Here is a 26,400-nt window from a genome sequence, read left to right on the forward strand (position 1 = left end):
GTTTGATCTGACAATTAATCTCGACGGTTGTACAGTCATCTCAAATGAAACTGCCCTCTGTGTTACTCTGGACCAGTATCTCTCTTTTAACAAACATTTACAAAATATAAATAAATATTTGAAGAGCAGCTTTTTTCTTCGTAACATTGTGAAAATCAGAAACTTTCTGTCCAAAAATGATGCAGAAAAATGAATCCATGCTTTTGTTACTTCTAGGTTAGACTACTGCAATGCTACACTCTCCGGCTACCCGGATAAAGCACTAAATAAACTTCAGTTAGTGCTAAACATGGCTGCTAGAATCTTGACTAGATCCAAACCATCATATTACTCCAGTGCTGGCCTCCCTACACTGGCTTCCTGTCAAGACAAGGGCTGATTTCAAGGTTTTACTGCTAACCTACAAAGCATTACACAGACTTGCTCCTACCTATCTTTCCGATTTGGTCCTGCCGTACATACCTACACGTACGCTACAGTCACAAGACGCAGGCCTCCTTACTGTCCCTAGAATTTCTTAGCAAACAGCTGGAGGCAGGGCTCTAAGGTACTGATAGTTGGTATTCAGCAGTCATAAAGCCTTATTTACTGTGAAGAACTACTAAAACAGGGATGTTGTCAGACAGCAGCTCTATAGAGATGAGATGATGACTTGGAATTAAATAATAAAGTCATCAAATATAACTAATGTAATATATATATATATATATATATATAAAAAACTAATGTAATATATCATATACATATAAAACAAATGTAATATATTATATATGTATATATATAACTAATGTAATACATTTTATATATATAACTAATGTAATATAGTATATATATATATATAACTAATGTAATATATTATATACACCTAATGTTATATATTATATATATAATACTAATGTAATATCTCATATATATATATATATATAACTAATGTAATATATTACATATAACTAATGGTATATATTATATATATAAAACTAATGTAATATATTACATATATATAAAACTAATGTAATATCTTATATATATATAACTAATGTAATATATTATATATATAACTAATGTATATAGTATATATATAATACTAATGTTATATATTATATATATAATACTAATGTAATATCTATATATATATAATACTAATGTAATATCTTATATATATATATATAACTAATGTAATATATTGTATATATAACTAATGTGTAATATATATATATATATATATATATATATATATATATAATATATAACTAATGTTATATAATATAATGTCTATATAATACTAATGTAATATCTTATAGATAATATACACAACAAATGAACTATTTGATTAAAAGTCATGTGAATAAATGATGCTTAATAAGAGATCAGCAGTAATGAACAGTCACGACCATCATGGGACTTTAGTTCATTGTTTTATTCTGTGTTGTTACATCATTCAACGCACATAATGCATAGTGCATTTAATGTAAAAAAAATATGTATAATTTTGAATTCAAGCCGAAACAACCTCCAAAAGCGTATTTTATTTTGCTATTATTCAGATGCTGTTTGCTGCCCAAGGTGGAACTACAGCAATGGTTTGCAAACTTTTTCAGCGGGGAATCTTGTTTGTTCTTGACCAAATACTTATTTTCCACCATAATTTGCAAATAAATTCATTAAAAATCCTACAATGTGATTTTCTGGATTTTTTTTCTCATTTTGTCTGTCATAGTTGAAGTGTACCTATGGTGAAAATTACAGGCCTCGCTCATCTTTTTAAGTGGGAGAACTCGCACAATTGGTGGCTGACTAAATACTTTTTTGCCCCACTGTAGAAAGAAACCTAGAGAGGAACCAGGCTCTGAGGGGTGGCCAGTCCTCTTCTGGCTGTGCCGGGTAGAGCTTATAAACCTAGAGAGGAACCAGGCTCTGAGGGGTGGCCAGTCTGCTTCTGGCTGTGCCGGGTGGAGATTATAAACCTAGAGAGGAACCAGGCTCTGAGGGTGGCCAGTCTGCTTCTGGCTGTGCCGGGTGGAGATTACACTAACGCTAGCTGTGTTTCCAGCCACTAGACTGATCTATACTACACTAACGCTAGCTGTGTTTCCAGCCACTAGACTGATCTATACTACACTAACGCTAGCTGTGTTTCCAGCCACTAGACTGATCTATAATACACTAACGCTAGCTGTGTTTCCAGCCACTAGACTGATCTATACTACACTAACGCTAGCTGTGTTACATTAATTACCCAGCCAGGCACCTCATCAGTCTATAGTATATTACCCAGCCAGGCAACTCGTCAGTCTATAGTACATTACCCTGCCAGGCCACTCATCAGTCTATAGTACATTAATTACCCAGCCAGGCAACTCGTCAGTCTATTATAGTACATTACCCAGCCAGGCACCTCGTCAGTCTGTAGTACATTAATTACCCTGCCAGGCCACTCATCAGTCTATAGTACATTAATTACCCTGCCAGGCCACTCATCAGTCTATAGTACATTACCCTGCCAGGCCACTCATCAGTCTATAGTACATTACCCAGCCAGGCCACTCATCAGTCTATAGTACATTACCCTGCCAGGCCACTCATCAGTCTATAGTACATTAGCCAGCCAGGCCACTCATCAGTCTATAGTACATTACCCTGTCAGGCCACTCATCAGTCTATAGTACATTACCCAGCCAGGCCACTCATCAGTCTATAGTACATTACCCAGCCAGGCCACTCATCAGTCTATAGTACATTACCCAGCCAGGCCACTCATCAGTCTATAGTACATTACCCAGCCAGGCCACTCATCAGTCTATAGTACATTACCCAGCCAGGCCACTCATCAGTCTATAGTACATTACCCTGCCAGGCCACTCATCAGTCTATAGTACATTACCCAGCCAGGCCACTCATCAGTCTATAGTACATTACCCAGCCAGGCCACTCATCAGTCTATAGTACATTACCCAGCCAGGCCACTCATCAGTCTATAGTACATTACCCAGCCAGGCCACTCATCAGTCTATAGTACATTACCCAGCCAGGCCACTCATCAGTCTATAGTACATTACCCTGCCAGGCCACTCATCAGTCTATAGTACATTACCCAGCCAGGCCACTCATCAGTCTATAGTACATTACCCAGCCAGGCCACTCATCAGTCTATAGTACATTACCCAGCCAGGCCATTCATCAGTCTATAGTACATTACCCTGCCAGGCCACTCATCAGTCTATAGTACATTACCCAGCCAGGCCACTCATCAGTCTATAGTACATTACCCAGCCAGGCCACTCATCAGTCTATAGTACATTAGCCAGCCAGGCCACTCATCAGTCTATAGTACATTAGCCAGCCAGGCCACTCATCAGTCTATAGTACATTACCCAGCCAGGCTATTCATCAGCCTTCCACAGAGCACAAAAAGAAAGGCCTTGAAGGTACAAAAGGGACTAAATGATTTGAGCTGCACCAGAAACGAATCAAGTGTTGACTTAAACTCTTGATCAATTCTTTGTGATATTCATAAATTGTACACTCTTTAGACAAAAGTATGTGGACACCCCTTCAAATTAGTAAATTCGGCTATTTCAGCCACACCTGTTGCTGACTGGTGTATAAAATCGAGCACACCGCCATGCAATCTCCATAGACAAACATTGGCAGTAGAATGGCCCGTACTGAAGAGCTCAGTGACTTTCAACGTGGCACCGTCATCGGATGTCATCTTTCCAAGTCAGTAAGTCAAATCTCTGCCCTGCTAGAGCTTCCCCGGTCAACAGTAGGTGCTGTTATTTTGAAGTGGAAACGTCTAGGAAGACCCCCACAGTAATGTTCCAACATCTAGTGGAAAGCCTTCCCAGAAGAGTGGAGGCTGTTATAGCAGCAATGTTCCAACATCTAGTGGAAAGCCTTTCCCAGAAGAGTGGAGGCTGTTATAGCAGCAATGTTCCTACATCTAGTGGAAAGCCTTCCCAGAAGAGTGGAGGCTGTTATAGCAGCAATGTTCCTACATCTAGTGGAAAGCCTTCCCAGAAGAGTGGAGGCTGTTATAGCAGCAATGTTCCTACATCTAGTGGAAAGCCTTCTCAGAAGAGAGGAGGCTGTCATAGCAGTAATGTTCCAACATCTAGTGGAAAGCCTTCCCAGAAGAGAGGAGGCTGTTGTTATAGCAGTAATGTTCCAACATCTAGTGGAAAGCCTTCCCAGAAGAGTAGAGGCTGTTATAGCAGCAATGTTCCAACATCTAGTGGAAAGCCTTCCCAGAAGAGAGGAGGCTGTTATAGCCAGGAAAGGGGGGGGGGACCAACTCCATATTAAGGCGCATGATTTTGGAATGAGATATTGGATGAGCAGGTGTCCACATACTTTTGGTCACGTTGTGTATCTGGCTGTGTCGAGCAGAGCGGAGAATGTCAAACCGACCAGAGGGGAAGCGGCCAGAGAAGAAGAGGTCTAATTGGTTTAGCGTATTTTAACGGAAACGGAAACAGAGTACTAATCTTTGAAATGTTTAGAAAGTATGACAGCAGATAACACATCAGTGTGATGTGGGGTAGTTCAAAACAACAGAAAAATGCTAGATTTCTGGGGACTGTCTGGGGACTCAACAAATCATACCGGATCTCTGGGGTGACGATCTCTGCAGCCAGCGAATCAGAGCCCTCGTTACTGTCGAGTGGAACCATGCCTGGGGAAACACAAAGACCCGTTAGACACAATCACATACTTAGACTAGAGGCACTGTAGGGACATGAACATACTAAGCCAAAGACGTCACTGCTAAGAGTAGAAACAGCCCTACGAGCAGCAACAGCCCTACGAGCAGCAACAGCCCTACGAGCAGCAACAGCCCTATGAGTAACAACAGCCCTACGAGTAACAACAGCCCTACGAGTAACAACAGCCCTACGAGCAGCAACAGCCCTACGAGTAGAAACAGCCCTACGAGTAACAACAGCCCTACGAGTAACACAGCCCTACGAGTAACAACAGCCCTACGAGTAACAACAGCCCTACGTTAGTAACAGCAGCCCTACGAGTAACAACAGCCCTACGAGTAACAACATCCCTACGAGTTAACAACAGCCCTACGAGTAGAAACAGCCCTACGAGTAACAACAGCCCTACGAGTAACAACAGCCCTACGAGTAGAAACAGCCCTACGCAGAAGAGAGGAGGCTGTTAAGTAACAACAGCCCTACGAGTAGAAACAGCCCTACGAGCAACAACAGCCCTACGAGTAACAACAGCCCTATGAGTAACAACAGCCCTACGAGCAACAACAGCCCACGAGCAACAACAGCCCTACGAGCAACAACAGCCCTACGAGCAGCAACAGCCCTAAATGTAGCAACAGCCCTACGAGCAGCAACAGCCCTACGAGCAGCAACAGCCCTACGAGCAGCAACAGCCCTACGAGCAACAACAGCCCTACGAGTAACAACAGCCCTACGAGCAACAACAGCCCTACGAGCAACAACAGCCCTACGAGTAACACAGCCCTACGAGTAACAACAGCCCTACGAGTAACAACAGCCCTACGAGCAGCAACAGCCCTATGAGTAACACAGCCCTACGAGCAACAACAGCCCTACGAGCAGCACAGCCCTACGAGTAACAGCCCTACGAGCAACAACAGCCCTACGAGCAGCAACAGCCCTACGAGTAACAACAGCCCTACGAGTAGAAACAGCCCTACGAGTAACAACAGCCCTACGAGTAGAAACAGCCCTACGAGCAGCAACAGCCCTACGAGCAACAACAGCCCTATGAGTAACAACAGCCCTACGAGCAACAACAGCCCTACGAGCAACAACAGCCCTACGAGCAACAACAGCCCTACGAGCAACAACAGCCCTACGAGCAGCAACAGCCCTACGAGTAGCAACAGCCCTACGAGCAGCAACAGCCCTACGAGCAGCAACAGCCCTACGAGCAGCAACAGCCCTACGAGCAACAACAGCCCTACGAGTAACAACAGCCCTACGAGCAACAACAGCCCTACGAGCAACAACAGCCCTACGAGTAACAACAGCCCTACGAGTAACAACAGCCCTACGAGTAACAACAGCCCTACGAGCAGCAACAGCCCTATGAGTAACAACAGCCCTACGAGCAACAACAGCCCTACGAGCAGCAACAGCCCTACGAGTAACAGCCCTACGAGCAACAACAGCCCTACGAGCAGCAACAGCCCTACGAGTAACAGCCCTACGAGCAACAACAGCCCTACGAGCAACAACAGCCCTACGAGTAACAACAGCCCTACGAGTAACAACAGCCCTACGAGCAACAACAGCCCTACGAGCAGCAACAGCCCTACGAGCAGCAACAGCCCTACGAGTAGCAACAGCCCTACGAGCAACAACAGCCCTACGAGCAGCAACAGCCCTACGAGCAGCAACAGCCCTACGAGCAACAACAGCCCTACGAGTAACAACAGCCCTACGAGCAACAACAACCCTACGAGCAACAACAGCCCTACGAGAGCAACAACAGCCCTACGAGCAACAACAGCCCTACCCTGTTACCATCCTTTCGTAACACACTGTCCAGGTCTGACAACATGGGAGACACATGAGGGATAAACAGATCAACGTTGGGAGAGCCGGAGTGTCTGACTGTTACCTGTAGACAGTTGTCCTTCCTGAGCCTCAACAAAACGCAGCTCCTCAATGGTCTCCTTTAGGGAGTCTCTCTCTGACCTCATCCGCTGGAGGGGTGGTGGATAGAGAGAGAGAGAGAGATCTGTTGTGACGGATTGCTTCCTGTTTATGCTCTACTTCCGTTATCACAGATGACTGGTTGACAATGGAAAGACAATGTTAACCTGTTGTTCTGTACAATGTTAACCTGTTGTTCTGTAAACTATAGTAGTACTAAAGTACAGTACTGTAAAGTGAAAGTTGACCCGTTGTTCTGTACAGTACTATAAAGTGAAAGTTGACCTGTTGTTCTGTACAGTACTGTAAAGTTAATGTTGACCTATAGTTCTATACAGTACTTTAAGGTCAATGTTGTCCTCTAGTTCTGCAAACTGTAGTAGTACTGAAGTACAGTACTGTAAAGTGAAAGTTGACCTGTAAACTGTAGTAGTACTAAAGTACAGTACTGTAAAGTGAAAGTTGACCTGTAAACTAGAGTAGTACTAAAGTACAGTACTGTAAAGTGAAAGTTGACCTATAGTTCTGTACAGTACTGTAAAGTCAATGTTGACCTGTAGTTCTGTAAATTAGAGTAGTACTGAAGTACAGTACTGTAAAGTGAAATGAACCATTGTAACACCTACATCCTTTTCTTTCTGGAGAGAGTCCACCTTCTCCTTGAGTCTCTTGTATTCAAACTCCATCTTGTCTGTCTTTTTAGACTCCTCAGACAGCTTGTTCTGCAGCTCTACCACCTGGGGACAACAAGGACAGTATGTTAACCTGTCTCTCTGTGTGTGTGTGTAGTGGTGTTCAGTCTCTACCACCTGGGGACAACAAGGACAGTATGTTAACCTGTCTCTCTGTGTGTGTGTGTAGTGGTGTTCAGTCTCTACCACCTGGGGACAACAAGGACAGTATGTTAACCTGTCTCTCTGTGAGTTTGTAGTGGTGTTCAGTCTCTACCACCTGGGGACAACAAGGACAGTATGTTAACCTGTCTCTCTGTGAGTTTGTAGTGGTGTGTAGTGGTGTTCAGTCTCTATCCATACCAGTCTCTCTGTGTGTTTGTAGTGGTGTTCAGTCTCTATCCATACCTGTCTCTCTGTGTGTTTGTAGTGGTGTTCAGTCTCTATCCATACCAGTCTCTCTGTGTGTTTGTAGTGATGTGTAGTGGTGTTGGTCTCTATCCATACCTGTCTCTCTGTGTGTTTGTAGTGATGTGTAGTGGTGTTCGGTCTCTATCCACACCCATCTCTCTGTGTGTTTGTAGTGGTGTTCGGTCTCTATCCATACCTGTCTCTCTGTGTGTTTGTAGTGGTGTTCGGTCTCTATCCACACCCGTCTCTCTGTGTGTTTGTAGTGATGTGTAGTGGTGTTCGGTCTCTATCCAACCTGTCTCTGTGTGTTTGTAGTGATGTGTAGTGGTGTTCGGTCTCTATCCACACCCATCTCTCTGTGTGTTTGTAGTGGTGTGTAGTGGTGTTCGGTCTCTATCCACACCTGTCTCTCTGTGTGTTTGTAGTGGTGTGTAGTGGTGTTCGGTCTCTAACCATACCTGTCTCTCTGTGTGTTTGTAGTGGTGTTCGGTCTCTATCCACACCTGTCTCTCTGTGTGTTTGTACCTGTCTCTCTGGTGTGTAGTGGTGTTCAGTCTCTATCCATACCTGTCTCTCTGTGTGTTTGTAGTGGTGTTCGGTCTCTATCCATACCTGTCTCTCTGTGTGTTTGTAGTGGTGTGTAGTGGTGTTGGTCTCTATCCACACCCATCTCTCTGTGTGTGTAGTGGTGTGTAGTGGTGTTCGGTCTCTATCCATACCTGTCTCTCTGTGTGTTTGTAGTGGTGTGTAGTGGTGTTCGGTCTCTAACCATACCTGTCTCTCTGTGTGTGTAGTGGTGTGTAGTGGTGTTCAGTCTCTATCCATACCCGTCTCTCTGTGTGTTTGTAGTGATGTGTAGTGGTGTTCGGTCTCTATCCACACCCATCTCTCTGTGTGTGTAGTGGTGTTCGGTCTCTATCCATACCTGTCTCTCTGTGTGTGTGTGTAGTGGTGTTCGGTCTCTATCCATACCTGTCTCTCTGTGTGTGTAGTGGTGTTCGGTCTCTATCCACACCCATCTCTCTGTGTGGGTAGTGGTGTTCGGTCTCTATCCATACCTGTCTCTCTGTGTGTTTGTGTGTGTTGTGGTGTTCGGTCTCTATCCATACCTGTCTCTCTGTGTGTGTAGTGGTGTTCGGTCTCTATCCACACCTGTCTCTCTGTGTGTGTAGTGGTGTTCGGTCTCTATCCATACCTGTCTCTCTGTGTGTGTAGTGGTGTTCAGTCTCTATCCATACCTGTCTCTCTGTGTGTGTAGTGGTGTGTAGTGGTGTTCGGTCTCTATCCACACCCATCTCTCTGTGTGTGTAGTGGTGTTCAGTCTCTATCCATACCAGTCTCTCTGTGTGTTTGTAGTGGTGTTCAGTCTCTAACCATACCGGTCTCTGTGTGTGTGTAGTGGTGTTCGGTCTCTATCCACACCTGTCTCTCTGTGTGTTTGTAGTGATGTGGTGGTGTTCGGTCTCTATCCATACCTGTCTCTCTGTGTGTTTGTAGTGGTGTGTAGTGGTGTTCGGTCTCTATCCACACCCATCTCTCTGTGTGTGTAGTGGTGTTCGGTCTCTATCCATACCTGTCTCTCTGTGTGTGTAGTGGTGTTCGGTCTCTATCCATACCTGTCTCTCTGTGTGTGTAGTGGTGTTCGGTCTCTATCCATACCTGTCTCTCTGTGTGTGTAGTGGTGTTTGGTCTCTATCCATACCTGTCTCTCTGTGTGTTTGTAGTGATGTGTAGTGGTGTTCGGTCTCTATCCATACCTGTCTCTCTGTGTGTTTGTAGTGATGTGTAGTGGTGTTCGGTCTCTATCCACACCCATCTCTCTGTGTGTTTGTAGTGGTATGTAGTGGTGTTCGGTCTCTATCCACACCTGTCTCTCTGTGTGTTTGTAGTGGTGTTCGGTCTCTATCCATACCTGTCTCTCTGTGTGTGTTGTGGTGTTCGGTCTCTATCCATACCTGTCTCTCTGTGTGTGTAGTGGTGTTCGGTCTCTATCCATACCTGTCTCTGTGTGTTTGTAGTGATGTGTAGTGGTGTTCGGTCTCTATCCATACCTGTCTCTCTGTGTGTTTGTAGTGATGTGTAGTGGTGTTCGGTCTCTATCCACACCCATCTCTCTGTGTGTTTGTAGTGGTGTTCGGTCTCTATCCATACCGGTCTCTCTGTGTGTTTGTAGTGGTGTGTAGTGGTGTTCGGTCTCTATCCACACCCATCTCTCTGTGTGTGAAGTGGTGTTCGGTCTCTATCCATACCTGTCTCTCTGTGTGTGTAGTGGTGTTCGGTCTCTACCCATACCTGTCTCTCTGTGTGTGTAGTGGTGTTCGGTCTCTATCCATACCTGTCTCTCTGTGTGTTTGTAGTGATGTGTAGTGGTGTTCGGTCTCTATCCACACCTATCTCTCCGTGTGTTTGTAGTGGTGTGTAGTGGTGTTCGGTCTCTATCCATACCTGTCTCTCTGTGTGTTTGTAGTGGTGTGTAGTGGTGTTCGGTCTCTATCCATACCCGTCTCTCTGTGTGTTTGTAGTGATGTGTAGTGGTGTTCGGTCTCTATCCATACCTGTCTCTCTGTGTGTGTAGTGGTGTTCGGTCTCTATCCATACCTGTCTCTCTGTGTGTGTAGTGGTGTTCGGTCTCTATCCATACCTGTCTCTCTGTGTGTTTGTAGTGATGTGTAGTGGTGTTCGGTCTCTATCCATACCTGTCTCTCTGTGTGTGTAGTGGTGTTCGGTCTCTATCCATACCTGTCTCTCTGTGTGTGTAGTGGTGTTCGGTCTCTATCCACACCTGTCTCTCTGTGTGTTTGTAGTGATGTGTAGTGGTGTTCGGTCTCTATCCACACCCATCTCTCTGTGTGTTTGTAGTGGTGTGTAGTGGTGTTCGGTCTCTATCCACACCCATCTCTCTGTGTGTGTAGTGGTGTTCGGTCTCTATCCATACCTGTCTCTCTGTGTGTGTGTAGTGGTGTTCGGTCTCTATCCATACCTGTCTCTCTGTGTGTTTGTAGTGATGTGTAGTGGTGTTCGGTCTCTATCCACACCCATCTCTCTGTGTGTTTGTAGTGGTGTGTAGTGGTGTTCGGTCTCTATCCACACCTGTCTCTCTGTGTGTTTGTAGTGGTGTTCGGTCTCTATCCATACCTGTCTCTCTGTGTGTTTGTAGTGATGTGTAGTGGTGTTCGGTCTCTATCCACACCCGTCTCTCTGTGTGTTTGTAGTGGTGTTCGGTCTCTATCCATACCTGTCTCTCTGTGTGTTTGTAGTGGTGTTCGGTCTCTATCCATACCTGTCTCTCTGTGTGTTTGTAGTGATGTGTAGTGGTGTTCGGTCTCTATCCACACCCTGTCTCTCTGTGTGTTTGTAGTGGTGTTCGGTCTCTATCCATACCTGTCTCTCTGTGTGTTTGTAGTGATGTGTAGTGGTGTTCAGTCTCTATCCATACCTGTCTCTCTGTGTGTGTAGTGGTGTTCGGTCTCTATCCATACCCATCTCTCTGTGTGTGTAGTGGTGTTCGGTCTCTACCCATACCTGTCTCTCTGTGTGTGTAGTGGTGTTCGGTCTCTATCCATACCTGTCTCTCTGTGTGTGTAGTGGTGTTCGGTCTCTATCCATACCTGTCTCTCTGTGTGTGTTGTGGTGTTCGGTCTCTATCCATACCTGTCTCTCTGTGTGTGTAGTGGTGTTCGGTCTCTATCCATACCGGTCTCTCTGTGTGTGTTGTGGTGTTCGGTCTCTATCCATACCTGTCTCTCTGTGTGTGTAGTGGTGTTCGGTCTCTATCCATACCTGTCTCTCTGTGTGTGTAGTGGTGTTCGGTCTCTATCCATACCTGTCTCTCTGTGTGTGTTGTGGTGTTCGGTCTCTATCCATACCTGTCTCTCTGTGTGTGTAGTGGTGTTCGGTCTCTATCCATACCGGTCTCTCTGTGTGTGTTGTGGTGTTCGGTCTCTATCCATACCTGTCTCTCTGTGTGTGTGGTGGTGTTCGGTCTCTATCCATACCTGTCTCTCTCTGTGTGTTTGTAGTGGTGTTCGGTCTCTATCCATACCTGTCTCTCTGTGTGTGTTAGTGGTGTTCGGTCTCTATCCATACCTGTCTCTCTGTGTGTGTAGTGGTGTTCGGTCTCTATCCATACCTGTCTCTCTGTGTGTTTGTAGTGATGTGTAGTGGTGTTCGGTCTCTATCCATACCCGTCTCTCTGTGTGTTTGTAGTGATGTGTAGTGGTGTTCGGTCTCTATCCATACCCGTCTCTCTGTGTGTTTGTAGTGATGTGTAGTGGTGTTCGGTCTCTATCCACACCCATCTCTCTGTGTGTGTAGTGGTGTGTAGTGGTGTTCGGTCTCTATCCATACCTGTCTCTCTGTGTGTTTGTAGTGATGTGTAGTGGTGTTCGGTCTCTATCCATACCTGTCTCTCTGTGTGTTTGTAGTGATGTGTAGTGGTGTTCGGTCTCTATCCATACCTGTCTCTCTGTGTGTTTGTAGTGATGTGTAGTGGTGTTCGGTCTCTATCCACACCCATCTCTCTGTGTGTGTAGTGGTGTTCGGTCTCTATCCATACCTGTCTCTCTGTGTGTGTTGTGGTGTTCGGTCTCTATCCATACCTGTCTCTCTGTGTGTGTAGTGGTGTTCGGTCTCTATCCACACCCATCTCTCTGTGTGGGTAGTGGTGTTCGGTCTCTATCCATACCTGTCTCTCTGTGTGTGTTGTGGTGTTCGGTCTCTATCCATACCTGTCTCTCTGTGTGTGTAGTGGTGTTCGGTCTCTATCCACACCTGTCTCTCTGTGTTTGTAGTGGTGTTCGGTCTCTATCCATACCTGTCTCTCTGTGTTTGTAGTGGTGTTCAGTCTCTATCCATACCTGTCTCTCTGTGTGTGTAGTGGTGTGTAGTGGTGTTCGGTCTCTATCCACACCCATCTCTCTGTGTGTGTAGTGGTGTTCAGTCTCTATCCATACCAGTCTCTCTGTGTGTTTGTAGTGGTGTTCAGTCTCTAACCATACCTGGTCTCTGTGTGTGTGTAGTGGTGTTCGGTCTCTATCCACACCTGTCTCTCTGTGTGTTTGTAGTGATGTGTAGTGGTGTTCGGTCTCTATCCATACCTGTCTCTCTGTGTGTTTGTAGTGGTGTGTAGTGGTGTTCGGTCTCTATCCACACCCATCTCTCTGTGTGTGTAGTGGTGTTCGGTCTCTATCCATACCTGTCTCTCTGTGTGTGTAGTGGTGTTCGGTCTCTATCCATACCTGTCTCTCTGTGTGTGTAGTGGTGTTCGGTCTCTATCCATACCTGTCTCTCTGTGTGTGTAGTGGTGTTTGGTCTCTATCCATACCCGTCTCTCTGTGTGTTTGTAGTGATGTGTAGTGGTGTTCGGTCTCTATCCATACCTGTCTCTCTGTGTGTTTGTAGTGATGTGTAGTGGTGTTCGGTCTCTATCCACACCCATCTCTCTGTGTGTTTGTAGTGGTATGTAGTGGTGTTCGGTCTCTATCCACACCTGTCTCTCTGTGTGTTTGTAGTGGTGTTCGGTCTCTATCCATACCTGTCTCTCTGTGTGTGTTGTGGTGTTCGGTCTCTATCCATACCTGTCTCTCTGTGTGTGTAGTGGTGTTCGGTCTCTATCCATACCTGTCTCTGTGTGTTTGTAGTGATGTGTAGTGGTGTTCGGTCTCTATCCATACCTGTCTCTCTGTGTGTTTGTAGTGATGTGTAGTGGTGTTCGGTCTCTATCCACACCCATCTCTCTGTGTGTTTGTAGTGGTGTTCGGTCTCTATCCATACCGGTCTCTCTGTGTGTTTGTAGTGGTGTGTAGTGGTGTTCGGTCTCTATCCACACCCATCTCTCTGTGTGTGAAGTGGTGTTCGGTCTCTATCCATACCTGTCTCTCTGTGTGTGTAGTGGTGTTCGGTCTCTACCCATACCTGTCTCTCTGTGTGTGTAGTGGTGTTCGGTCTCTATCCATACCTGTCTCTCTGTGTGTTTGTAGTGATGTGTAGTGGTGTTCGGTCTCTATCCACACCTATCTCTCTGTGTGTTTGTAGTGGTGTGTAGTGGTGTTCGGTCTCTATCCATACCGTCTCTCTGTGTGTTTGTAGTGGTGTGTAGTGGTGTTCGGTCTCTATCCATACCTGTCTCTCTGTGTGTTTGTAGTGATGTGTAGTGGTGTTCGGTCTCTATCCATACCTGTCTCTCTGTGTGTGTAGTGGTGTTCGGTCTCTATCCATACCTGTCTCTCTGTGTGTGTAGTGGTGTTCGGTCTCTATCCATACCTGTCTCTCTGTGTGTTTGTAGTGATGTGTAGTGGTGTTCGGTCTCTATCCATACCTGTCTCTCTGTGTGTGTAGTGGTGTTCGGTCTCTATCCATACCTGTCTCTCTGTGTGTGTAGTGGTGTTCGGTCTCTATCCACACCTGTCTCTCTGTGTGTTTGTAGTGATGTGTAGTGGTGTTCGGTCTCTATCCACACCCATCTCTCTGTGTGTTTGTAGTGGTGTGTAGTGGTGTTCGGTCTCTATCCACACCCATCTCTCTGTGTGTGTAGTGGTGTTCGGTCTCTATCCATACCTGTCTCTCTGTGTGTGTAGTGGTGTTCGGTCTCTATCCATACCTGTCTCTCTGTGTGTTTGTAGTGATGTGTAGTGGTGTTCGGTCTCTATCCACACCTGTCTCTCTGTGTGTTTGTAGTGGTGTGTAGTGGTGTTCGGTCTCTATCCACACCTGTCTCTCTGTGTGTTTGTAGTGGTGTTCGGTCTCTATCCATACCTGTCTCTCTGTGTGTTTGTAGTGATGTGTAGTGGTGTTCGGTCTCTATCCACACCTGTCTCTCTGTGTGTTTGTAGTGGTGTTCGGTCTCTATCCATACCTGTCTCTCTGTGTGTTTGTAGTGGTGTTCGGTCTCTATCCATACCTGTCTCTCTGTGTGTTTGTAGTGATGTGTAGTGGTGTTCGGTCTCTATCCACACCTGTCTCTCTGTGTGTTTGTAGTGGTGTTCGGTCTCTATCCATACCTGTCTCTCTGTGTGTTTGTAGTGATGTGTAGTGGTGTTCAGTCTCTATCCATACCTGTCTCTCTGTGTGTGTAGTGGTGTTCGGTCTCTATCCATACCATCTCTCTGTGTGTGTAGTGGTGTTCGGTCTCTACCCATACCTGTCTCTCTGTGTGTGTAGTGGTGTTCGGTCTCTATCCATACCTGTCTCTCTGTGTGTGTAGTGGTGTTCGGTCTCTATCCATACCTGTCTCTCTGTGTGTGTAGTGGTGTTCGGTCTCTATCCATACCTGTCTCTCTGTGTGTGTAGTGGTGTTCGGTCTCTATCCATACCTGTCTCTCTGTGTGTGTAGTGGTGTTCGGTCTCTACCCATACCTGTCTCTCTGTGTGTGTAGTGGTGTTCGGTCTCTATCCATACCTGTCTCTCTGTGTGTGTAGTGGTGTTCGGTCTCTATCCATACCTGTCTCTCTGTGTGTGTGTGGTGTTCGGTCTCTATCCATACCTGTCTCTCTGTGTGTGTAGTGGTGTTCGGTCTCTATCCATACCTGTCTCTCTGTGTGTGTTGTGGTGTTCGGTCTCTATCCATACCTGTCTCTCTGTGTGTGTGGTGGTGTTCGGTCTCTATCCATACCTGTCTCTCTGTGTGGGTAGTGGTGTTCGGTCTCTATCCACACCTGTCTCTGTGTGTGTTGTGGTGTTCGGTCTCTATCCATACCTGTCTCTCTGTGTGTGTAGTGGTGTTCGGTCTCTATCCATACCTGTCTCTCTGTGTGTTTGTAGTGGTGTGTAGTGGTGTTCGGTCTCTATCCATACCTGTCTCTCTGTGTGTGTAGTGGTGTTCGGTCTCTATCCATACCTGTCTCTCTGTGTGTGTTGTGGTGTTCGGTCTCTATCCATACCTGTCTCTCTGTGTGTGTTGTGGTGTTCGGTCTCTATCCATACCTGTCTCTCTGTGTGTGTAGTGGTGTGTAGTGGTGTTCGGTCTCTATCCATACCTGTCTCTCTGTGTGTGTAGTGGTGTTCGGTCTCTACCCATACCTGTCTCTCTGTGTGTGTAGTGGTGTTCGGTCTCTATCCATACCTGTCTCTCTGTGTGTGTTGTGGTGTTCGGTCTCTATCCATACCTGTCTCTCTGTGTGTGTAGTGGTGTTCGGTCTCTATCCATACCTGTCTCTCTGTGTGTGTAGTGGTGTGTAGTGGTGTTCAGTCTCTATCCATACCTGTCTCTCTGTGTGTGTAGTGGTGTTCGGTCTCTATCCATACCTGTCTCTCTGTGTGTGTAGTGGTGTTCGGTCTCTATCCATACCTGTCTCTCTGTGTGTGTAGTGGTGTTCGGTCTCTATCCATACCTGTCTCTCTGTGTGTGTTGTGGTGTTCGGTCTCTATCCATACCTGTCTCTCTGTGTGTTTGTAGTGGTGTTCGGTCTCTATCCATACCTGTCTCTCTGTGTGTGTAGTGGTGTTCGGTCTCTATCCATACCGGTCTCTCTGTGTGTTTGTAGTGGTGTGTAGTGGTGTTCGGTCTCTATCCACACCTGTCTCTCTGTGTGTGTTGTGGTGTTCGGTCTCTATCCATACCTGTCTCTCTGTGTGTGTAGTGGTGTTCGGTCTCTATCCATACCTGTCTCTCTGTGTGTGTTGTGGTGTTCGGTCTCTATCCATACCTGTCTCTCTGTGTGTGTTGTGGTGTTCGGTCTCTATCCACACCTGTCTCTCTGTGTGTGTAGTGGTGTTCGGTCTCTACCCATACCTGTCTCTCTGTGTGTGTAGTGGTGTTCGGTCTCTATCCATACCTGTCTCTCTGTGTGTGTTGTGGTGTTCGGTCTCTATCCATACCTGTCTCTTGTAGGACTCCAGCTGTCCTCTCGTGGTGTTGGCCTTGCGTACTTCTTCCTCCAGACTGACAGTGTTCTGCATGTACAGAGTGTTCTTCTCCTCCAACAGCTTGACCTGTCTCCTCAGATCTCCCAGGTCCTCCAGCTTCTTCTTATACGACTCCACCATGACCTCCAGCTTGGACACCTTGTCTGACGAGTGTCTGTGTGACACAAACACAAGCTAAGGGTTAGTGTCTATACAAGACGTTGTAGTGTCGTCATGTGCTGACAACTATGTTGATGGCAGGCCACTAGTGAACCACGACATGCTTGCTAGCTGGGTCCACTCATTCTTGAGCGTTACCTTGCTTGGGGTCAATTCCAAATTAAAACTGAAATTCCAATTGGATTGACCCCAACCATGAAAAACAGAGGAACAGTCGTGTTAGAGTTAGGGTGTAGGGGTTAGGGTGTAGGGGGGGTTAGGGTGTAGAGGTTAGGGTGTAGAGGTTAGGGTGTAGAGGTTAGGGTGTAGAGGTTAGGGTGTAGAGGTTAGGGTGGTTAGGGTGTAGGGTGTAAAGGTTATGGTGAAGGAGGCTAGAATGTAGGGGTTAGGGTGTAGGGGTTAGGGTGTAGGGGGTTAGGGTGTAGGGGTTAGGGTGTAGAGGTTAGGGTGTCGGGGTTAGGGTGTCGGGTGTAGGGGTTATGGTGTAGGGGTTAGGGTGAAGGAGGTTAGAAAGTAGGGGTTAGGGTGAAGGGGGTTACGGTGTAGGGAGGTTAGGGTGTAGGGTGTAGGGGTTAGGGTGTAGGAGTTAGGGTGAAGGGGGTTAGGGTTAAGGGGGTTAGGGTGTAGGGAGGTTAGGGTGTAGGGGTTAGAGTGTAGGGTCATTAAGGTGTAGGGGTTAGGGTGTAGTTCCTACCTGAGTACATCCATTTCGTCCTTCAGTGTCTGGGCCTCGTCAGCCAGGGAGGTGAGCTCTTCATTCTGTCCTCTCAGCTCTGTCAGCTCCTTCTCCAACTCCTCACAGCGGATACGATAGTCATCCTTCGCTGCCTCCAGCCTGCAGACACCCCAGAGAGAGAAACGTACACCTCAGTCCAAACCGAAACCACAACTGATGACAGATACACAAACTCACAGGTCACTCAGTGCCTCAAAAACTTCAACTTGAGATTTCGAGCTGGCGAAGTTAACATTTTGAGGTTGTTTGAGGACGTTGTGCTCAGTTGGTCCGTGGGGGTGGGGGTACCAGGAGCCACAGAAAATGCCCCAGACCGACAATGGCCTATTATGGACGGGTGCCCAAACCCATAGTCCAGTGTTTCCCAAACTCGGTCCTGGGATGCAGGGGTGCAAGTTTAGTTTTTTTGCCCCTTTCACTACACAGCTGATTGAAATTATCATCAATCTTTGATCATTTGAATCAGCTGTGTAATGCTAAAGTAAAAATCGAAACGTGCAACCCCCTGTTTGGGAAACGCTGCCATAGTCACCCAGTGACTCTCTCAGTGATGGCCCAGGGTCCTGTGGTGAACCAGACACCGTGGTGATGGCCCAGGGTCCTGTGGTGGATTAGACACTGTGGTGATGGCCCAAGGTCTGTGGTGAACCAGACACTGTGGTGATGGCCCAAGGTCTGTGGTGAACCAGACACTGTGGTGATGGCCCAAGGTCCTGTGGTGACCCAGACACTGTGGTGATGGCCCAAGGTCCTGTGGTGACCCAGACACCGTGGTGATGGCCCAAGGTCCTGTGGTGAACCAGACACCGTGGTGATGGCCCAAGGTCCTGTGGTGAACCAGACACCGTGGTGATGGTCCAGGGTCCTGTGGTGAACCAGACACCGTGATGATGGCCCAAGGTCCTGTGGTGAACCAGACACCGTGGTGATGGCCCAAGGACCTGTGGTGAACCAGACACCGTGGTGATGGCCCAGGGTCCTGTGGTGAACCAGACACCGTGGTGATGGTCCAGGGTCCTGTGGTGAACCAGACACTCTGGTGATGGCCCAGGGTCCTGTGGTGAACCAGACACCGTGATGATGGCCCAAGGTCCTGTGGTGAAGCAGACACCGTGGTGATGGCCCAGGGTCCTGTGATGAACCAGACACCGTGGTGATGGCCCAAGGTCCTGTGGTGAACCAGACACCGTGGTGATGGCCCAAGGTCCTGTGGTGACCCAGACACCGTGGTGATGGCCCAGGGTCCTGTGGTGGATTAGACACCGTGGTGATGGCCCAGGGTCCTGTGGTGGATTAGACACCGTGGTGATGGCCCAGGGTCCTGTGGTGAAGCAGACACCGTGGTGATGGCCCAGGGTCCTGTGGTGGATTAGACACCGTGGTGATGGCCCAGGGTCCTGCGGTGAACCAGACACCGTGGTGATGGCCCAAGGTCCTGTGGTGAACCAGACACTGTGGTGATGGCCCAAGGTCCTGTGGTGAACCAGACACCGTGGTGATGGCCCAAGGTCCTGTGGTGAACCAGACACCGTGGTGATGGCCCAAGGTCCTGTGGTGAACCAGACACCGTGGTGATGGCCCAAGGTCCTGTGGTGAACCAGACACTGTGGTGATGGCCCAAGGTCCTGTGGTGAACCAGACACCGTGGTGATGGCCCAAGGTCCTGTGGTGAACCAGACACCATGGTGATGGCCCAAGGTCCTGTGGTGAACCAGACACCGTGGTGATGGCCCAAGGTCCTGTGGTGACCCAGACACCGTGGTGATGGCCCAAGGTCCTGTGGTGACCCAGACACCGTGGTGATGGCCCAAGGTCCTGTGGTGACCCAGACACTGTGGTGATGGCCCAAGGTCCTGTGGTGAACCAGACACTGTGGTGATGGCCCAAGGTCCTGTGGTGAACCAGACACTGTGGTGATGGCCCAAGGTCCTGTGGTGAACCAGACACTGTGGTGATGGCCCAAGGTCCTGTGGTGAACCAGACACCGTGGTGATGGCCCAAGGTCCTGTGGTGGATTAGACACTGTGGTGATGGCCCAAGGTCCTGTGGTGAACCAGACACCGTGGTGATGGCCCAGGGTCCTGTGGTGAACCAAACACCATTGAAGACCCAGTCAGAGTGAGTGAGTCCCTGAGGTTCCGTGGGTGAGGGTGACCCAGACACCGTGGGTGAGATGAACCCAGGCAGTGTGATTTTTTTACCAGCAGGGGCAGAGAGGTGGCTGAGGCCACCGCCGGGGGTTGGGGCCAAGGCCAGGGGGCAGGGTGAAAGGGAGGGGCAGGTAGTCCCAGTCCCAACTCAACAGAGACATCTCTGAGTGCCTGCTGTGAGTGCCAAATGGTTAGTGGCTGGTCTAGGATCAGTTGTCTTTTAGATCATGATGAATAACATAATGTGGACAAGGGAGAACTGATCCTAGACCAGTACTCCTACTCCGAGAAGCTTTATTAATATCTATTATCTACAGCTTATTAATACAGGCCCAGGTCTTATTAATACAGGCCCGGGTCTGGAGAATAATAGAGGACCGCTTATTAATTCAGGCCCAGGTCTTATTAATACAGGCCCAGGTTAATACTTATTAATACAGGCCCAGGTTAATACTTATTAATACAGGCCCAGGTCTGGAGAATAATAGAGAGCCGCTTATTAATACAGGCCCAGGTTAATACTTATTAATACCGGCCCAGGTCTTATTAATACAGGCCCCGGTCTTATTAATACAGGCCCAGGTTAATACTTATTAATACCGGCCCAGGTCTTATTAATACCGGCCCAGGTCCTATTAATACAGGCCCAAGTTAATAATTATTAAATCAGGCCCAGGTCAATACCTATTAATACAGGCCCAGGTCTTATTAATACAGGCCCGGGGCTGGACTGGAATATAATAAGACTGTCTCAGTTGATCCAATACACTAACATCTTTTGAATGAACACATTCCTCACTTAGATGTGTGTGTGTGTGTGTGTGTGTGTGTGTGTGTGTTGTCGTGTCTTTACTATCATTCACGTGATGATGATTATTTTATCAAATCAATTAACAAAATATATTATTATGATAACCAACTTAATTCTGTAACAATTAACTCATTAGCAATCTTGGGGCACCACAGAGTTTATTTAAACTTAACTCTTAAAGATATCTTCTATTTCAGTCATCAATCAGTCATTAAGTAATTTACCTTCAGTCTCATTCTGAATGAAGCAAAATCTTTGGCTATCTGTACGAACCCTAGCATAAATGATGAATCAGCGATATACAAACTGGCTTAATTATTTATTTACTAACTAACTAAATAATCACACAGAATTACATAAACCCACAAACAGAATAGCTTACACATTGATGACTACATAATGCAATGAAAAGTCCCTAGTGGACTAAATGGCAGACACACTGGTGACACAAAATGGCAGATTCAAAAGGCTGAGGGAGAAATCAATAGCTCTTTAACCAATCAATCGCTCAGTGAGTTACAGCCTGTTTAATAACAGAACTACTGCAGCTTAACATTAGATCTCAGTCAGCACAATCTTCTGTTTCTATCTGTGAGACCAGGAACATACTGTGCACTCGGAAAGTATTCAGACCCCTTCATTTCTTACATATTTTGTTACGTTACAGCATTACTCTAAAATTGATTCAAAAAAATTTTTTCTCATCAATCTACACACAATATCCCATAATGACAAAGTGAAAAGTTGATTTAATTTTTGCAAATAAAAAAATAATAAAAACAATAAAGAAAGATCTTATTTACAAAACAAATCCGAGCAAAAACCAAGCAATGAGGTTGCAGGAATTGTCCGTAGGGCTCCGTGACAGGATTGTGTCGAGGAAGAGATCTGGAAAAGGGTACCAAAACATTTCTGCAGCATTGAAGGTCCCCAAGAACACAGTGGCCTCCATCATTCATAAATGGAAGAAGTTTGGAACCACCAAGACTCTTCCTAGAGCTGGCAACCTGGCCAAACTGAGCAATCGGGGGAGAAGGGCCTTGGTCTGGGAGCTCCAGAGTTCCTTTGTGGAGATGGGAGAACCTTCCAGAAGGACAACCATCTCTGTAGCACTCCACCAATCAGGCCTTTATGTGACAGTGGCCAGATGGAAGCCACTCTTCAGTAAAAGGCACATGACAGCCCGCTTGGAGTTCGCTAAAAGGAACCTAATGGACTCTCTGACCATGAGAAACAAGATTCTCTGGTCTGATGAAACCAAGATTGAACTCTTTGGCCTGAATGCCAAGCATCACATCTGGAGGAAACCTGGCACCATCCCTACGGTGAAGCATGGTGGTGGCAGCCTCATGCTGTGGGGATGTTTTTCAGTGGCAGGGACTGGGAGACTAGTCAGGGTCGAGGGAAAGATGAACAGAGCAAAGTACAGAGAGATCCTTGATGAAAACCTGCTCCAGAGCGCTCAGCACCTGACTGGGGTGAAAGTTCACCTCCCAACAGGACAACGACCCTAAGCACACAGCCAAGACAACACAGGAGACGCTTCGGTACAAGTCTCTGAATGTCCTTGAGAGCCTGGACTTGAACCCGATCTAATATTTCTGGAGAGACCTGAAAATAGCTGTTCAGCGATGCTCCCCATCCAACCTGACAGAGCTTGAGAGGATCTGCAGACAAGAATGGGAGGAACTCCCCAGATACAGGTGTGCCAAGCTTGTAGCGTCAAACCCAAGAAAACTGGAGGCTGTAAGGTGCTTCCACAAAGTACTGAGTAAAGGGTCTGAATACTTATGTAAATGTGATATTTCCATTTGTTTTATATTTAAAATTTTCAACAACTGTTTTTGCGTCGTTATTATGAGGTATTTGTGTGTAGATGTATGAGGACATTTAATAAAATTCAATTTTAGGCTGTAACGTAACAAAATGTGTAAAAAGTGAAGGGGTCTGAATACTTATCAAATGCACCGTATTCATCTTAAACACAACTCATCTTAAACACAACTCATCTTAAACACAAAATGATTCTGTAGGACTGTAATTGTAGGTGGAACGAGAAAAGCATCTGTGACAGAAACTGAATGAAACTGCTGTGTAAATGAGAAACTCATTCATACTGTTCTTAAGGTGGGGCTGAGAACCAGGTAGGTCACTTCCTCCCTTCTTCACTTCCTGGACCTCCCTCCCCACCCCCATCTCCCTCCCCACCTCCCTCCCTGCCAAGACCTCCTCCACCCCCAGCCTGGACCTAAGGGTGTTACCTGAAGGTCTCCTCCTGGAGCTGTTCTAGCTGTGTCTGCAGCTGCAGGTGTCTACGTCCTACAGGGCTGTTCAGGTCTTCTATGGAGTCAGACTGGTTGAGACGCTCCATGAGGATCTGGTTCTCAGCCAGGAGACTACCCCTCTCCTCCTGTAGCGCTGCCACCTGGTGGGGAAGATTTGTCATTACACATACCGACCATCTGCGATTTACTGAAAGTCTTTACAAGAAAATTTGACTTTTCTCTTTCGTAAACATGAAAAGTACAGTAATTTAAAATCTGAATTGTTCTTCAACAGCAAAAGTTTTTTTTTTTTTTTCATGACCACATTTTATGATCACAAACAATTGATTTCAAATCAGGAAAAAAGCAAGCACACAAAAACAACAAAACCAAAACCACAAAGTCTTAGTACAGAGCAAACTAGGCAACATGCTTTTATGTGGCCTTCTCAACAACGTGATGGCAGGATCAAACTCACTCCACACAGAAGCCAAGCAGCAGTGGGGTGTTTGAGAAACAGCCAACTACTGTGTATGACTTCATCAAAACAGGCAGCGTAAGTGAAATGTACCTTAACAGCTGATAAAGCGACCTAACCCTATAACAGAGACCTACTGCACTGTGAAACACCTAACCCTATAACAGAGACCTACTGCACTGTGAAACACCTAACCCTATAACAGAGACCTACTGCACTGTGAAACACCTAACCCTATAACAGAGACCTACTGTACTGTGAAACACCTAACCCTATAACAGAGACCTACTGCACTGTGAAACACCTAACCCTATAACAGAGACCTACTGCACTGTGAAACACCTAACCCTATGACAGAGACCTACACTGTGAAACACCTAACCCTATAACAGAGACCACTGCACTGTGAAACACCTAATAACAGAGACCTACTGCACTGTGAAACACCTAACCCTAGAATACAGACTTACTGTACTGTGAAACACCTAACCCTAGAATACAGACTTACAGACTTACTGTACTGTGCAACACCTAACCCTATAACACAGAGACCCTGCACTGTGAAACACCTAACCCTAGAATACAGACTTACTGTACTGTGAAACACCTAACCCTATAACAGAGACCTACTGTACTGTGAAACACCTAACCCTATAACAGAGACTGACTGCACTGTGAAACACCTAACCTATAACAGAGACCTACTGCACTGTGAAACACCTAACCCTATAACAGAGACCTACTGCACTGTGAAACACCTAACCCTATAACAGAGACCTACTGCACTGTGAAACACCTAACCCTATGACAGAGACCTACTGTACTGTGAAACACCTAACCCTATAACAGAGACCGACTGCACTGTGAAACACCTAACCTCTAACAGAGACCTACTGCACTGTGAAACACCTAACCCTAGAATACAGACTTACTGTACTGTGAAACACCTAACCCTAGAATACAGACTTACTGTACTGTGCAACACCTAACCCTATAACACAGAGACCTACTGCACTGTGAAACACCTAACCCTAGAATACAGACTTACTGTACTGTGAAACACCTAACCCTATAACAGAGACCTACTGCACTGTGAAACACCTAACCCTATAACACACAGACTTACTGCACTGTGAAACACCTAACCCTATACCACAGAGACCTACTGCACTGTGAAACACCTAACCCTATAACAGAGACCTACTGTACTGTGAAACACCTAACCCTATAACAGAGACCTACTGCACTGTGAAACACCTAACCTATAACAGAGACCTACTGCACTGTGAAACACCTAACCCTATAACACAGAGACCTACTGCACTGTGAAACACCTAACCCTAGAATACAGACTTACTGTACTGTGAAACACCTAACCCTATACCACAGAGACCTACTGCACTGTGAAACACCTAACCCTAGAATACAGACTTACTGTACTGTGAAACACCTAACCCTATACCACAGAGACCTACTGCACTGTGCACTGTACAGAAACACTGTGAAACACCTAACCCTAGAATACAGACCTCCTGCAGAAACACCTAACCCTAAAACACAGACCTACTGCACTGTGAAACACCTAACCCTATAACACAGACCTACTGCACTGTGAAACACCTAACCCTATAACACAGAGACCTACTGCACTGTGCAACACCTAACCCTATAACACAGAGACCTACTGCACTGTGCAACACCTAACCCTATAACACAGAGACCTACTGCACTGTGAAACACCTAACCCTATAACACAGAGACCTACTGTACTGTGAAACACCTAACCCTATAACACAGAGACCTACTGCACTGTGAAACACCTAACCCTAGAATACAGACTTACTGTACTGTGAAACACCTAACCCTATACCACAGAGACCTACTGCACTGTGAAACACCTAACCCTATAACACACAGACTTACTGTACTGTGAAACACCTAACCCTATACCACAGAGACCTACTGCACTGTGAAACACCTAACCCTAGAATACAGACTTACTGTACTGTGAAACACCTAACCCTATACCACAGAGACCTACTGCACTGTGAAACACCTAACCCTAGAATACAGACCTACTGCACTGTGAAACACCTAACCCTAGAATACAGACCTACTGCACTGTGAAACACCTAACCCTATAACACAGAGACCTACTGCACTGTGCAACACCTAACCCTATAACACAGACCTACTGCACTGTGAAACACCTAACCCTAAAACACAGAGACCTACTGTACTGTGAAACACCTAACCCTAGAATACAGACCTACTGCACTGTGAAACACCTAACCCTAGAATACAGACCTACTGCACTGTGAAACACCTAACCCTAGAATACAGACTTACTGTACTGTGAAACACCTAACCCTATACCACAGAGACCTACTGCACTGTGAAACACCTTACCCTAGAATACAGACCTACTGCACTGTGAAACACCTAACCCTAGAATACAGACCTCCTGCACTGTGAAACACCTAACCCTAAAACACAGACCTACTGCACTGTGAAACACCTAACCCTATAACACAGAGACCTACTGCACTGTGCAACACCTAACCCTATAACACAGAGACCTACTGCACTGTGAAACACCTAACCCTATAACACAGAGACCTACTGCACTGTGAAACACCTAACCCTATAACAGAGACCTACTGTACTGTGAAACACCTAACCCTATAACAGAGACCTACTGCACTGTGAAACACCTAACCTATAACAGAGACCTACTGCACTGTGAAACACCTAACCCTATAACACAGAGACCTACTGCACTGTGAAACACCTAACCCTATAACAGAGACCTACTGCACTGTGAAACACCTAACCCTAGAATACAGACTTACTGTACTGTGAAACACCTAACCCTAGAAACAGACTTACTGTACAACACTAACCCTATAACACAGAGACCTACTGCACTGTGAAACACCTAACCCTAGAATACAGACTTACTGTACTGTGAAACACCTAACCCTATACCACAGAGACCTACTGCACTGTGAAACACCTAACCCTATAACACACAGACTTACTGTACTGTGAAACACCTAACCCTATACCACAGAGACCTACTGCACTGTGAAACACCTAACCCTAGAATACAGACTTACTGTACTGTGAAACACCTAACCCTATACCACAGAGACCTACTGCACTGTGAAACACCACCCTAGAAGACAGACCTACTGCACTGTGAAA

The 26,400-nt window shown here is 46.4% G+C and overlaps 1 protein-coding gene across 1 annotated transcript in view; it reads right to left on the reverse strand.

Annotated features, from left to right (window-relative positions):
• LOC121840169 (protein Hook homolog 3-like) overlaps window positions 1-26,400 on the reverse strand; it is an 82,472-nt gene that overhangs the window by 31,087 nt on the left and 24,985 nt on the right. Inside the window, exons 8-13 of the mRNA XM_042302045.1 lie at window positions 22,713-22,876; window positions 17,449-17,589; window positions 16,548-16,749; window positions 7,277-7,387; window positions 6,616-6,700; window positions 4,407-4,675 (exon numbers count right to left, since the gene is read on the reverse strand). Coding sequence (XP_042157979.1) covers window positions 4,407-4,675; window positions 6,616-6,700; window positions 7,277-7,387; window positions 16,548-16,749; window positions 17,449-17,589; window positions 22,713-22,876 — 972 coding nt within the window. The remainder of the gene's footprint in view (window positions 1-4,406; window positions 4,676-6,615; window positions 6,701-7,276; window positions 7,388-16,547; window positions 16,750-17,448; window positions 17,590-22,712; window positions 22,877-26,400) is intronic.

Source organism: Oncorhynchus tshawytscha, linkage group LG20 (genome assembly GCF_018296145.1).
Source record: "Oncorhynchus tshawytscha isolate Ot180627B linkage group LG20, Otsh_v2.0, whole genome shotgun sequence".
NCBI lineage: Eukaryota > Metazoa > Chordata > Actinopteri > Salmoniformes > Salmonidae > Oncorhynchus > Oncorhynchus tshawytscha.